This window comes from Mustela erminea, chromosome 6, assembly GCF_009829155.1.
Source record: "Mustela erminea isolate mMusErm1 chromosome 6, mMusErm1.Pri, whole genome shotgun sequence".
NCBI classification, from domain to species: domain Eukaryota; kingdom Metazoa; phylum Chordata; class Mammalia; order Carnivora; family Mustelidae; genus Mustela; species Mustela erminea.
The window spans coordinates 47,767,707-47,782,345 of record NC_045619.1 but is presented as its reverse complement, the minus strand read 5'-3'; the positions used below and the strand labels follow the sequence as shown (position 1 = coordinate 47,782,345).

General features: G+C 37.1%; 1 protein-coding gene across 5 annotated transcripts in view; it reads left to right on the top strand.

Moving 5' to 3' along the window:
* Nucleotides 1–7: 7 nt before the first annotated feature.
* Nucleotides 8–14,639, top strand: part of CPSF6 (cleavage and polyadenylation specific factor 6) — a 34,424-nt gene continuing 19,792 nt past the window's right edge. For 2 of the 5 annotated variants that reach the window (XM_032347069.1, XM_032347070.1), the window contains exons 1-6: nucleotides 8–144; nucleotides 7,959–8,168; nucleotides 9,693–9,796; nucleotides 13,124–13,269; nucleotides 14,127–14,300; nucleotides 14,431–14,541. In XM_032347069.1, coding sequence (XP_032202960.1) covers nucleotides 85–144; nucleotides 7,959–8,168; nucleotides 9,693–9,796; nucleotides 13,124–13,269; nucleotides 14,127–14,300; nucleotides 14,431–14,541 — 805 coding nt within the window. In that variant the 5' untranslated portion in view covers nucleotides 8–84. The remainder of the gene's footprint in view (nucleotides 145–7,958; nucleotides 8,169–9,692; nucleotides 9,797–13,123; nucleotides 13,270–14,126; nucleotides 14,301–14,430; nucleotides 14,542–14,639) is intronic. The other 3 variants (XM_032347073.1, XM_032347072.1, XM_032347071.1) reach the window with 2 other exon arrangements.

The following is a 14,639-nucleotide window of genomic DNA, read 5'->3' as shown; positions in this document are numbered from 1 at the left end:
CGCCCCGCCCCCGCCGCTAGATCCGCTGCTGCTGCCGCGGCGGGCAGACCTGCAGGAGGCGGCGGCGGCCTCGGCCGAGAGAAGATGGCGGACGGTGTGGACCACATAGACATTTACGCGGATGTGGGCGAAGAGTTCAACCAGGTACGTGAGGGCCCGTGCCCACGCCGCCGAAGCGGGCGGCGCTGCGGTCCGGACGCTGACCCGGGGCCCGCCGCAGGCTGCGAGCCGGCGCCGCTGCAGACCGTGCGCCCTTGCCGCCTGTGGGCCGCGCCGTCCGACCCCGGAGCGGCGCCCCCCTCGCCCCTCGTTCTACCGCGTCGTTTCGCGGGCCGCGGGTGATGCGGCCCGCCGCGGGGCCCGGAGCGCGGACGCGGGCCGCCGTGCAGCCGCCGCCGGCCCCTCCCTCGCCGCCGCCACCCTCCCCATTGTTGGCGGCGGCCGGCGGGCGCTTCCCGCCGCGCTAGGCCCGGGCGGTGGGGTCGCGTGTGCGCGGCGGGGGAGAACGGGCCGCCGCCGCCGCCGCCGCCGCGCCCCCTCCCCCGCTGCCGGGCCAAGCAGGAAGCCCTGCGGGGCGCGCGCCGGCCGCCGCCTCTCCCCCGGCCCTGCAGCTCGGGCTCCGATTCCTCTCGTCGCTCCATTTTGTCTCCCCGGCCGCGCACGGTCGCCTCATGGAAGGCCGCATTCATGGCCCTTTGTATCCCGCGCGCCCAGTTTCCTGGGCTCCTGCTCGCGTTTGCGACAGGTTTCGGCGTGGCGTCTTCTTCGTCCTCTCCTCACACTTTCTGAAGGAGGCTTCGGTGTGGGCACGTTTGCAACAAGTCCTTTGACTTTTGCACCAGCGTTCGTGCTTAAAAGTCGGTGCGCGGGCCTTGCCCCTGTGGTCGAGGTCTTGCAGTGCTTTTGAGGCCCAGTTGTTCTTGGCTTTTGTGATGAAAATACCTGTGAAGGTAGATGGCCTGAGCCGCAGGAAGACTTGGAAGCGTGTTGGTTGGATGGGGGGTGGGGGTAGCTCACCAAGAGATAAGAGGGGTGATTTAAATAAAAGAACGTTGACCCGAAATTCTTTTAGTATAGTTTAAAGGGTTGTAATTAAGACCTGACTTTCGGAAGCGAATGTAAAATGCCTTCCGAGGGATCTGCTAATTTAGGTTTTGGAAGGTTGGAGAAAGTGAGAATGGTAGGTTTTTCCGGTATCTCACAAGCCACAGAAGAACTAGCCGCGGAGCTGTGATGTCTGATGTTGGACATCCTTGCAAAAGATCTCGTTCGTTACTAGAGTAGTGACGTGTAAGCGCTAAGCCTGCTGTTCCTATCTTTACTGCCTTTATGTAGTAACACATTTTTAAAAATTAAATTGTGCCTAACTGTAGCGCACCTAAATGCTTTATTTTTTTATAGTCCAGGTCCGTAAGAGAAGCTTGATATAAATTTAGTGGTTAATGTGTTTTTCTTTTTTTCCACCCACAACATTCAGGACTTTATTTCTGACTAGAGGCTCAAGATTTTTCTTTTTTTAAAGATTTTATTTATTTGACTGAGAGAGATCACAAGTAGGCAGAGAGGCAGGCAGAGTGAGAGAGGAGGAAGCAGGCTCCCCGCTGGGCAGAGAGCCCCGTGCGGGGCTCGATCCCTGGACCCTGAGATCACGACCTGAGCCGAAGGCAGAGGCTTAACCCACTGAGCCACCCAGGTGCCCCAAGGCCTCAAAGATTTTCTTAAAAAAGAGAGAAAGCTAGAAATCCTTAACAGTTCTTATTTTCCGGAATGACTTTGTGCTTTTCTGGTTTAAGTATTTTGAAAAAGAAAAATATTTTTCAGTTAGCTGTAAATTGTTCCTACTCTGTAAAAGACTGGATATTGTAATCAAATGCTAAGTTTTAAATTTTTCATTCTTTTTATTGTGTTTATATTTTGGATCGGTGAAGCCTGAGTTGTGTCAATGGCAAATCAGAAAATGATCTTGGGCACTGCAATCAGATTGTAATGCTTTTAAGATCAGTAGACAGAGACCTCTAGGAAATGTCTTTTTATTTATCAAATGGGTATAACATTCCATCCAAAAGAGAATGTTCAAGACTATCTTCATCAGGTTTTCTTACAAGAAAATACATTTGCTTTGCCCTTTCCCCCATGATAAAAGAAGAATTTGGGTGCAGTTTTAGAGTTGGAGCTTTCTTCAGGACCTCTTCATGAAAGAGGTTTTTTAAGGCTTTCCCATACTTAATTTGGGATGGCCATTTCTTTAATACATATAGCTGGAAGGAGTGATACTTGTTTATCCTTGTGCAGTAACTAGTGCTGACTGAGCAGGAGGTAAGAAGAGATTAAAATTTTGTGGCCCAGATAAGGAACTATTTTATAGGGTTCTCTTAAAAATGTAGCTCTCTGTTGATGTAAACTTAACAGCGTTTTGTTAACAATATTATACATATTGTATATTAACAATATTATACATATTGTATAATTTTTCCAGTAAAATCTCTATACTTTTGAAAAGATTAATGGGATTAAATAGAGGCTTTGTTTTTGTTATTATTTTGCATATCATTGGCTTTTATAATCTGCTTGCTGTGGTAATTCCTGTACAAAATAAGTCCACAAAAAGATAGTTGGTCGTTTTCAAGGTCCATCCTCTTTATAAAAATGTTACTGTTACTGAAATATTTTTCTGAAAATTGATCAGAATTAGAAGCAACTACAGAATTACTGATCTAATTTTCACTTTATTGTGAGCTGGTGACCTTATTTCTACTGGTTGCTATAGTAAACTATGACTCTTACCGTAGTTGGGTTAAGTGTTTTACTAATTATAACCAATCTTGACTTATTTTGGCTTCTAAACTGCTGTAAACCTTCATAAAAAAAATCCTTGTTCTTCACTGTGAGCTGCAGATTTAATTGCATTTGTGCACTTTGAAATTCTCTATAGTCTGTATTTTCCATTTTAGTTGGTACTTTATGAAGCTTCCCCCCCCCCCCCCCCCCCCCCCCCCCCCGCACCTGGTGTGTATTTTGGTTAAGGACAGATTAAACTTACATCAGAAAGTATGAGACAGTCAGCTCTCTCAGGAGAAGAGAATTGGGAAATGGGGTGAGAATAAATTTAGTGAAACTGTAGGGTTCCTTTCTTCACCAGATGGATTTAGAATGAAGAATAAAGTTGGAGAAAGAGAGAAGGCACAAGGGACTTGGCTATTCTTTATGGGTGCTCTTTAATTCTTAAAGTAAAGGTCTTTGGATATAACCAAATTGAGAACAGTTAGTTACTCCAGTGGAAGGAAAATTTGAACTACTTCCAAACCTCTACATTACTTGAATTTGGAGTTGAGAAGAAAACTGTTCTGTTTCAGCCTCTGTAGTATGTCTCAGTACAGCTTGAGCTGGGATTTGTACTCTCACGTGGTAGTTGGCATCCCTACTATTTAACAAATACAGACTTTAATTTTAACCAAGACCAAATAAAAAATTTTCAAACTCAGTTGTTCAAAATACATTTCTTGATTATCTATTATTATATGCCAACAAAGAGGTTTACAAAATTCAGATAGTCTCTACTCTTAAAATGCGTTGTAGTTGGGGGGTGAGATACATCTACATAACTAAAACACTCTGACAGGTCACGTATTATAAAACTCCTTTGTATCCTTGTAGAATTTTTATTGATGGGGAAAGTAAAAAATACTAGGAACCTGAGGAAAGTTTACACTGTATACATTTAAGTGTGTGTTTTGCATGTTTGGAGATGAAAAGCTCTTACTATCGAATTTAGTTACTGATCTGTCTAGTGGTAGGTCACTGGTAACAGTGCTTAGTACTTTGACCACTGAGTTTTAAAATGAAAATGTATATAGGTGTTGCTGGGAAAAAATTCCTTCAGAATTAAGGACCTAGCCATCCTCGTAAGCGTGCCTTTATTTCGTGAGTCAGTATATTTTATATTTAATCATTTATGTATCTACTCTAGCCAGTTGTCTAGCCGACTTTGGAAAATAAGTTTCTTGGGCAAATGTCCGTGAAAACCTTATTTTTAGTAAATTTATATTTAATAGAAAATCCTCTGAGATAAGGCTGTAAGGTTGAGAATGAGATTGACTCAGAAACTTAGGTAGGAATATTTAGGGGAGTAGAGCTCTTCCCATTCAGTTTTACAGTTTATGAGTGTAGTTTATTCAACTGCCTGTGAATTGTCCACCATTTGTGGTTCATGTGGCATATTTTTAGTACCAGGTTGGCTTCTTTACCATTAGTTGACCTTTTTACAGGGATTGCAAACTAATTTTCAAATGTACTCAGAACACAAGTAGATAAAAATCAGAAAATGATGTATTTTCTCTAAAGGTAAATATGAATTAGATGATCTTCTACTGGATATTGCATGCTGGTATTTTTCTTCCTTGGTATAGAATACATTTTGTAAATGTAAATGCAAAATGTAAACGTACCCCCTTTATATTTCTCCAAATGGAAATGGCTTATACGTTCCTTTCTCTTTTTTCTTCTCCTCTTCCTCCTTCTCCTCCTTCTCTTTTAAGTAGAGAGGCTTTAAAACAAGTGGCCCTTGCTGTACCATTACTGGTACTCTTTGTGTAATGCAGGGATGCTATTATTAAAATTTAGGATCACCAAAAGCTATGTTGGGCTTGTCAGGGAGACTGAAGAGTTTTGTATGGTTTTTCCATGGTCAGCCCAGTGGTTCTATACAGAATGTATGTATATACAGGACATCTGTGATACTAAAATTTTGTGGGAAGTGATTAAGGAAAATATGCCTAAAAACAAGTGCTTGGAGGGAAGAAGAAACATTGCCTATAGAAGGGAGCTGATGGAATTTTGGTTATTTTACTATCCATGTTGTTTTAAACTGTTTTTTCTAATGTGGCAATAGCTACTTGTATATCATGTAGAACATAATCTTGAAGTGTAAAATCTTAAAAGGATGCCGTGCGATTAGAATGATTGTAGCGATTTAGAATGTAGGGAAGGAGAAATATTACTGTTTTTTTTTTTTTTAACGAACCCTGAGAACTATTATTTTATTGGAAGTTACATGTGATGTGCAGCTCTATCAATAGATAAGTTATTATGAAAAGCAGATAGTTAGACTGAGCAGCATTTGGCATCTAAAATAGAGGGGCAGTGTTGGTTTTTGTTTGTTTTTGAATGCCATTAAAAGTTCCTAAAGATGATAATTGAGAAGATTCTTTCCATAGTAGAACTTGACACTGTTGACCATTTCTCTCTGACACAGTAGAAGCTATTTCCTTTTTGTTCAGTACATGTTCAGAGCTCACCTTCTTTGTATATGACCTGTGATACACATTTTGCATAATTTCAGAATATGTGTTTTTCCCCTTTTAAAAATAAGAACAGAAAGTAGATGTGTTCTGTATCTTTTTTTAATATGGAGGATAGATGTGATACGCTGAAGCTGAAAAAGAAGATTACTGATACCTCAAGAGTATGTGCTTTGAATTGCATTTTTAGTAATGGCAGCAAATGTATTCAGATTCATTAATATTTTTTCACCACGTCCAAATGCATACCGTTGGGGCTAGAAGTACAGGCTGTGGCCTTGGAACAGAGCGAAGCTAACTAGTCCACATGGATATCAAACCCCAGGACCCTGGTCTCAATTAGCATCATACTTCAACCATTTGGAAGCAGTCCAACTACCAGACAAAATGGCTGATCCTAAATATTGGTAGAATCATATCAATGTGGAAAATTGGTTGGTGTCAACATAGGAATTCGTGGACGGACAAAAATAGTAAGTGATTGTGATTCACCAGGTTAGTGTAGCTGCGATTATGCTTGTAAATTATTGTCTACTTATGTAAACATTTTCCTAGATTAGAACTAATGAAAAATCAAATGATGTGTTAAACCTGTTTCATGAAAATATAAATTTAAATAATCCTTGCATTCTTTTTTACTCTCCCTCAGACCATATATTGTGATTGTAGTCTCTACTGAGGAGGATGGAAACACAACTCCCTTTGAATAATAATAATAATTCCACTTGGTGTACAGAACTGGATTGCAAGAGTTTAAAATGCCCACTGCCCCTTGTGGGAATCTTTTTTAGTGTCTTAAGTGTATGGAACCACTGCTTCAACTACGCTGCCTGAAGCTTCAGCTACACTGAAACTTCATAACAAAACTTAAACTCCTTTTTCCTAATTTTTACTGTCACTGCAATTTGAGCATGTTACTTTGTTTAACAAAAATTCAGTTATAAAAGATTATTTTGATATTGCTGTACAAACAAAATAAAATCAAGGCATAATTTAGTTATTTGTGGTCTTAGTTTTTGCCCATTGCTAAAGATGGCTTTGTTCTGTGACTTAACCTAGAGATCTTGGATTCCTTATTAGATAAGTCTTACAGACATTCTACCTCATAACAAAATGTTATGTAAAGATGCTGTTATGTAATTAGTAAATTGGCTGACTCAGTTATGCAGAAGATTACCTGAAGATGACTTTGTAAATTTCAGATTCCTTTAGCTATGTGTATAATTGTTATTTCCCCTTTTAGGTTTTTTCCACTTTTAAAAAAATCTTTACTGCTCTTCTGGATAACAAAGCAAAGCTATGTTCTCTTGGGGCCTATAATAACAACATTTTGTTGATCTGTTTATAGTCCTGTTACAAATGCTTTCCTTTGGGTCATTTGTCTACCACCTAATACTTCTTAAAACTATTAGAACTTTTAGCTCCTCCTTATGTGCCATTTATATAGCAGTTCCTCCTTAATAAATTATATTAATGAGAGGATATAACCCAGTATCTGGGCTCTCAAGTTTGTTGTTTTTTAATTGTAGTTCTCTTCTTTTATTATCTCAAATTTTCTACCTCATAAGAAAAATGAAATCGTTCACATTGATTTAGATACTTAGTGATGGAAGGGAAGGAAGATAAAAGTAATTTTTTCTTCTGATTCTGGCTAGTCAAGCCTGTGGCCCTTACAAAGGGCAGTTTAAATGGTGTTGAGTGTTCTGCCAACGTCTGTATTTCATTTTTCTTGTAATTATTTATGGTAGAATCCTTCTTTTTCATTTTTCTCCTGTGTACATTTCTGTTTCTTGTTTGCTTTCCTTTTTTGCTTGCTTACCATTCAGGCATGTAAATGGCATCCACTGGCATTGTATTTATTCTGCTGGTGATACTCAGTGGCAGAGCTTTACTAGATCCTTGTTCATATCATCTTTCTCTTGCTAATTGACTAGATATCTCTTGCTAAATTGACTAGAGATCTAAGCGTTCAGGTAAGCATTAACTCTTTGTTGACTGAGAATAATGAAACTATTGCTGGATACTAATTTGGATAGTTTTATGCATATTTTATTTACTGTTTCTCTTTTCCTTGTTCATTTGTAATGACATTTGGAATAATTTATGTACCCACATTTCTTCATCTCTTCCTTTGGCTTAGCTCACTGTGCTTTTTTCTAAAACTAGTATCTTGCACAGAGTTGGGAAACAAGATACTGAATACCATAGAAAATAATAGTTGTATTTGTCTGCAGTTAAATATTAAAGATTTATAATGGCTCTGACTTTTGTTCGTGATATTTTTGTGTCGTTTTTTTAAAGCCCATCTCTTTGCATTCATGTATTGTTACTTCTACTCTAAGAGTATTGTACAACAAGGAAAGTTTTACATCACTACCTATTTTGTCTCCATATCATTCTTATCCCTGAGGAATGTTATTTTCCATATTATAATATATGTAAGTGGAAAAATAGGATTTATTGTACAGAAACTCACTTTATATAGGTATCATTCAAGAATACATCTATGGCGTGAAGTAAAGAGAAGATTTTTACTGAGATCTTTGGGGCTTTATCTTCTACCAGATTTTTAAAACAAAATAGTTGAATGAATTTGTATTCCAGTCTGTTTAGTGGTAGTCTGACTGTTGTATAATTTAGAGCATTATTTCTGTGTCTCAGGAGGCTGAATATGGTGGGCATGATCAGATAGATTTGTATGATGATGTCATCTCTCCATCTGCAAATAATGGAGATGCCCCAGAAGACCGTGATTACATGGATACTCTCCCACCAACTGTTGGTGATGATGTGGGTAAAGGAGCAGCACCAAATGTTGTCTATACATATACTGGAAAGAGAATTGCATTGTATATTGGAAACCTAACATGGGTAAGTAAATTTAACATATGAATTAAATTATTGGTAGTTGGTTTTGAACTGTTCAAATAGTTAATTTATTCCAGTTTTATAAAATAAAAATTTGAAGATTTGATGTTCTGTATGCTTGTTTATGCAATGAAGAGAGAAATTCAATTATATTTAAACATTATAAATTCCAAATCTAGTTTTGAATTTTGTGGTCATTCAGCTTGTTTTGGTAGACATTCCAGTTAAATATAATTCAGTTATTTTGAGTTTAAATCAGATATTCTTTATATTTTACTACTTCTACACTTCTGTTATCCTAGTTTTACAAAGAAAAATACTCACGTAAAGTCTGGAACCAGGATTCAGAACTCTAGGACCAACAGTTTGATCTGGGGTTTTAAAATTTTTCATTAGGCTCCTGGCTGGGTCAGTCAGAAGAGTGTGCAACTCTTGGTCTCAGGGTTGTGAGTTGGAGCCTCATAATTTGTGGATATTGCTTAAAAAAGTAAAATCCTTTTTAAAAGAAGTTTTCTTTATCTAATTTGTATTACAAACTTACTGAATTTTATTTCTGCTTTTAAATTTGAAATCTCATTTATGGAAACACTGCTATATACTTTATATTTTAATTTGGGTTTTTTATGAGATTATTGATTGGGAATTTCATTAACTGGGCATTCAGTGTATATTTATGATTTTATTAGCATTAAATCTTAAAATCATTGAAACAGCCATATGGAATCTTTATATCTCTGCTTCGAGCATTTAGTACATACATTTGAAAGTTTAAAAGTTGTCTAGAAATCAAAATCTGTCAACCTTCTTTCCTTGGTAGAATTTTAAAATGTTCACATTTTTTAAAAAATTAGTCTCCAACCACTCAGTCTGAGCAGTTTTATAATATTGGAAAGAGTATCAGTAGTATCAGTATCAGGAGTGTGATTGCTAAAGAAGGCTGAATCTTAGATTGTGCATCTATTATTTTTGTGATCTTGGACAAGCTTTAAATTTCTCCACTGAACCATGTGTGAAAGGGGAATAGTGATAGGACTTACAGGATTGTTTTAAGAGTTAAATATTTGATATAAAGTATACATGATAGGTACTCAGTACATGTTAGTGTTGTTTTTTAGTCTTACACTCAAATATAAGGCAGAATTTATTTTCTGAAATAATTTCCTTTAAGGGAAGAAGTGATAAGTGAGATTGGTTTTATTAAAAACTTAATATCATAGGAGTTTAAAGTTTGGAGAGACCAGAAAGTCTTTAAGAGTAAAAAAAAAAAAAAAAAACCTTTTTTTGAAATAAATCTTACCTCCAAGGATATATACCTTCTGATTTCTGAAACGTTTATCAGGGGATGAAGTTAGGTCCTCAAGTGCTTTTATACCATTTAAAAATTAAAGATTAACTGACAGTGACTCTGCTTAGATTTGCACTGAACATTAACTGTCTTGTTTGTTCTGAGTTTACTCTAAAAACAAGTTTAAACAATACAAATCTTGGCTATGTTTTGATGGTTAATGAGGGGGAAATATCTTGCAGTGGACAACTGATGAAGACTTAACTGAAGCAGTGCACTCTTTGGGAGTAAATGATATTTTGGAGATAAAATTCTTTGAAAACCGGGCAAATGGCCAGTCAAAGGGGTAAGAATTTTAATTTCATTGTTTCCCCTAATAAGTTAGTACCTAGTGATCATAATTTTGGGAGTAATTATTCTTAATGCTAACTGTGTGCGTGCTTTATTATCCACATTGGCAAAAGGATCTTGGGCAGAGATTTCCTTCATTCACTTAATTTCATTTACCCTGTGTTCTAACTTAATAAAACTAGTGCAGTTGGAAGTGTGGACAGATTAGATTAGATGTATTTAATTTTCCTGAGTTTGAGTTTTCTCCATTTGTGGTTGAAATGATTATTGAAAAGACAGTTTGAAGAAGCATTATCCTGTGATTAAGGGATGGGGAAAGATGGGCACCTGGAGAATAATGTAAAATGAATGCTTTGTTTAATTTAACTGTTAAATTATATAAATGAGATAGGATCATTAGAGCAGCATTGTAAAATATAGGTATCCAGAGTAAGGAAAATAAAAAGCCACAAGGTCACCATCCATACATGATCACTCTTAAGATTTTAGTGAATATACTTGCAGGTTTTTCCCTAGTGCTCATAGCGTATATTTAGTGCAAAAAAAATTAAAGGAACAGGATTATAATTCACATGTTTCATAACATGAGTAAAACATATTTATCCATAAATTCACTTCATCACTAATGTCTTAATTCTTTCCATCATACCTTGTGTGCTACAGTAATTTATTTTACCATTCTTATTTTTGGTTATTTGGGTTTTCAGGCTTACTATAAATAATACTACAGAGGCATCACTATATACAAACTTTTAGGTGCAGATTTTGGATTTTTTTAAGATAAATTGCTAGATGCAAAATAATAAGGAATATGCCTTAGTCTGCTTTATGTTCAGAGTATCAGTTTACATTAAGAATATTTTGTAAAAAAAAAAAAAAAAAGAATATTTTGTAAATATATGGGGTATCCAAGCACTTCTTACTAACTTCACTTCTATTACCTGGTCCTGACCCACTATTATCTCTTACTGAACTTTTGTAATAGCCTGATGTTCTTGCTTTCACCCTAAATCCCCTGCAGCTTATGTTACTGCACAATGTAAACACTGGAAAAAAGTGACATCAATATTTGTCTGCTCAGATCTTCTTCTAATGGTCCCCTCTCATAGAGTAAAAGACAGAATCTTAACTGTGCCCTAGAAAGGCACTGTGTGATCTGTTCACATGTCTGACCTTAGATCCTACACCATTCTTTGCCTTCTTTATGCTGTTTCAGCCACATTTATCTCTGCTGTTCTTCAGATATTCCTACGTAGGATTTTTATACCAATAGTTTCTTATTCTTGGTTGGTTTTACCCCCAAATATCCACATGGCTCTCTTTCACTTCATTCAGGCCTCTGTTGACAGAGTTCTCTTTCCTCATCATTCTATGCAAAATACTACTTTCTGCTCCTTTCACTCTGTTTTGTTTTTTCTTTATTATAGTGTATTTTCCTAATTGGTCTTGTCTCCCATTAGATCGTAACCTCTATGAGAGGAAGGGTTTTGTTTTGATCACTTCTTGTTCCCTAGCCCTGGATTGGGTCTGGGATATAGGTGGTGGTGTTCTATAAATGTTTGTTAAATTAATGAATTCATTAAATTGTTTCTGAGTGTTGTGACCCAAGATAATCTTGAGTCACACAGTAGAATTTGTCGACTAGAATAAGGGATCTAGTTTTGAACATTAGGAAGAGCTCCTAAGAGCCCTTCTGAGAATAATTCAGAGTATCCTATAACTGTATGAAATTGGTAGCCATTTGGGGCTTTTTTTTCCTCTTTTTTCTTTTTTAAATTTATTTTTCTTAATTGAGATACAATTCACATCCATAAAATTTACCTTTTAAAAATGTTCAGTCTGAGACGCCTTGTTGGCTCAGTTAGTTAAGTGTCTGCCTTCAGCTCAGGTCATGATCCCAGGGTCCGAGGATTGAGTCCTACCTACATAGAGGTGCTTGCTCAGTGGGGATCCTGCTTCTCCCTCTGCCTGCTGCTCCCCCTGCTTGTACGTGCACACACTTTCTCCCCCTCTCTCTGACCAATAAATAAAAATCTTTTAAAAAATAGATAAAAAATAAAATGTTCAGTCTGATGGTTTTTAGTATATTTATTATCACTGTCTAATTGCGGAACATTTCATCATCTCCAGAAGAAATCGCGTACCCATTAACAGTTTATTTCTATGGTTTTCTTATTCTAAACATTTCATATAAATAGAATCATAGTATGTGGTCCTTCGTGACTGACTTTTACTCAGCATAATGTTTTCAAGATTCAGCTATGTTGTAGAATATATCAGTATTCTTTTTATGGCTGAATACCATACGGATATACTACATCTTTATTTATTCCATCCATCATTTGATAGACATTAGGGTTGTTTCTACTTTTGCTATTGTCAATAATGCCGCTATGAATATTCTTTTACTAGTTTTGTATGAACACATATTCAGTTCTGTTAGGTGTGTGTGTTTATATATACTCAATAGTGGAATTATTGGACTATATATTAACTCTGTATTTAATCTTTGAAGGAATTGCCACATGATTTATGAAAGTAACTATACCATTTTACATGCCTGTCAGTAGTGTATGAAGTTTCTCCACATCCTCATCAGCACTTTTTATCTCTTTGATTATAGCCATCCTAGTGGATATGAAACAACATCTCATTGTGGTTTTGATTTACATTGCCCTGATAGTTAGTGATGTTGGGTGTCTTTTCACAGTGGCATTATTCATAATGACCAAGAAATGGAAACAACCCAAATGTCTGTCAACTAATGGGATCTTTTTTTAAAATGTACTATATCCATATGAAATACTCCTCAGCTATAAAAAGACATTAAGTAATGAGCCATGGTATAGCATGCATAACCCTTGAAGACATTATGCTGAGTGAAAGAAGCTAATCACAAAGGACCACATGTTGTATAATTTCATATATATGAAATGTCCAGAATAGGCAAATTCATAGAGACACAAAGTGAATTAGTGGTTTCCTAGGGTTGGGAGATGGAAGGAAATGGAGTGACAGCTAATGAGTATGGAGTTTGATTTTGAGATAATGAAAATGCTCTAAAATTGCTTATGGTAATGGTTGTAAAACTCTGAATATATGGGGGGAAAAAAAACCCACTGGATTGTACACTTTTTAAATGAGTGAGGTATATAGTATGTTAATATTTTGAAAAAGTTAAAGATGCAAGTGTGAGCTTGCATACTTTTAATTTAAGAAATATTTTCATTTTTCTTAGATAAAGGTAAATGCACATCATTTCCTTAACAGTAGTTTTGTTAATCTCTCCCCACCTACTCTCACTCCTTTAAACATCTTTTAGGTTTGCCCTTGTTGGTGTTGGATCTGAAGCATCCTCAAAAAAGTTAATGGATCTGTTGCCTAAAAGAGAACTTCATGGTCAGAATCCTGTTGTAACTCCATGCAATAAACAGTTCCTGAGTCAATTTGAAATGCAGTCCAGGAAAAGTAAGCAAGCCCTCAGAGGCCTTTATTCAAAGATGTGCATTTTAACCAATGTTGCTAGTATTTGTTAGATACTACACTAGAGAAGTCATCTTAATACTTCATTGGAGAATCCATCTTAGAAAGCCCATCCTTTGGTTTTAAGTCTGGTTTATGACTATGGTCCTGTGTACTGAAAACTATATGTCTCAGACCCAGTATTCTACAACAGTGTGCAGGTTCTATAGCCCTTCCATTCTTGTCCTGTCATTCTCATCCTGGAGAAAGAAACTACATTCTAATCCTTAGATTGAAGGGAACTTACGTGGATATGTGTTGTGGTGGGGAAGAAGCCACTGGTAATCAGAAAATATTTGTTGATTTTCTGCTTAGCACCAAGACCTTCCCTCACTTGGTTAAGTGAATACAGGAAAGATTTGCCTTTACACACTTAATGAATGCTGTCACTTAAAGAGATCTAGTGGATGATCGTGCAGTTAACAGAAATTCAAGTGGTGGTTTTTCTTTTAATGCCTTAGCACTTAAGACTTAACTGAAGAATAGGATAAAAAATAATCTATGCTTCCTGAAATTCAGATTTCTATTGGGAGAATTTTAGTCTTGGCTGCTGTAGAGTACTGGTATTTTGAAATTAACTCGTATTTACTTACTGGAAACACATTTAAGTCTGGATACTTTGAGACTCGATGTGAATGTTTTCTAACCAGTATTTCCTCATGTAGTGTGGACAGGCCCAAGACATCCGCAAGTTAGCCTATAGCATACGTGAACTTTGAAATAGAGTTGTTTCTAATAGCAGTGGTTACATTTCAGAGGACTATTTTAATAAATGCTATTTATGAGTATTTGGATATTTGCAGCTACACAATCAGGACAAATGTCTGGGGAAGGTAAAGCTGGTCCTCCAGGAGGCAGTTCACGTGCAGCATTTCCACAAGGTGGTAGAGGACGGGGCCGTTTTCCAGGGGCTGTTCCCGGTGGGGACAGATTTCCTGGACCAGCAGGACCAGGAGGGCCACCCCCACCTTTTCCAGGTAAAATTTTTCTTAAATTACCATGGATAAAATGTGTCTACCTTAATACCTCTTTTCCTTTTCTCTCTTTTTCAAGTAATGCATTATTAATGTGACTTACTCTCCTTGTTATGCTATTTTTGGAATCCAGGAAATTTGATCAAGCATCTTGTTAAAGGAACTCGGCCTTTGTTCCTGGAAACTAGGATTCCATGGCATATGGGGCACAGCATAGAGGAAATACCCATTTTTGGCCTAAAAGGTCTTTATTTTTCTCCAAACTTGCTTGACTTATATATAGAATATTTACATCCGTCTTATTTTCTTACCTCTTAAAAAATCCTTTCAAGACCATTTTTC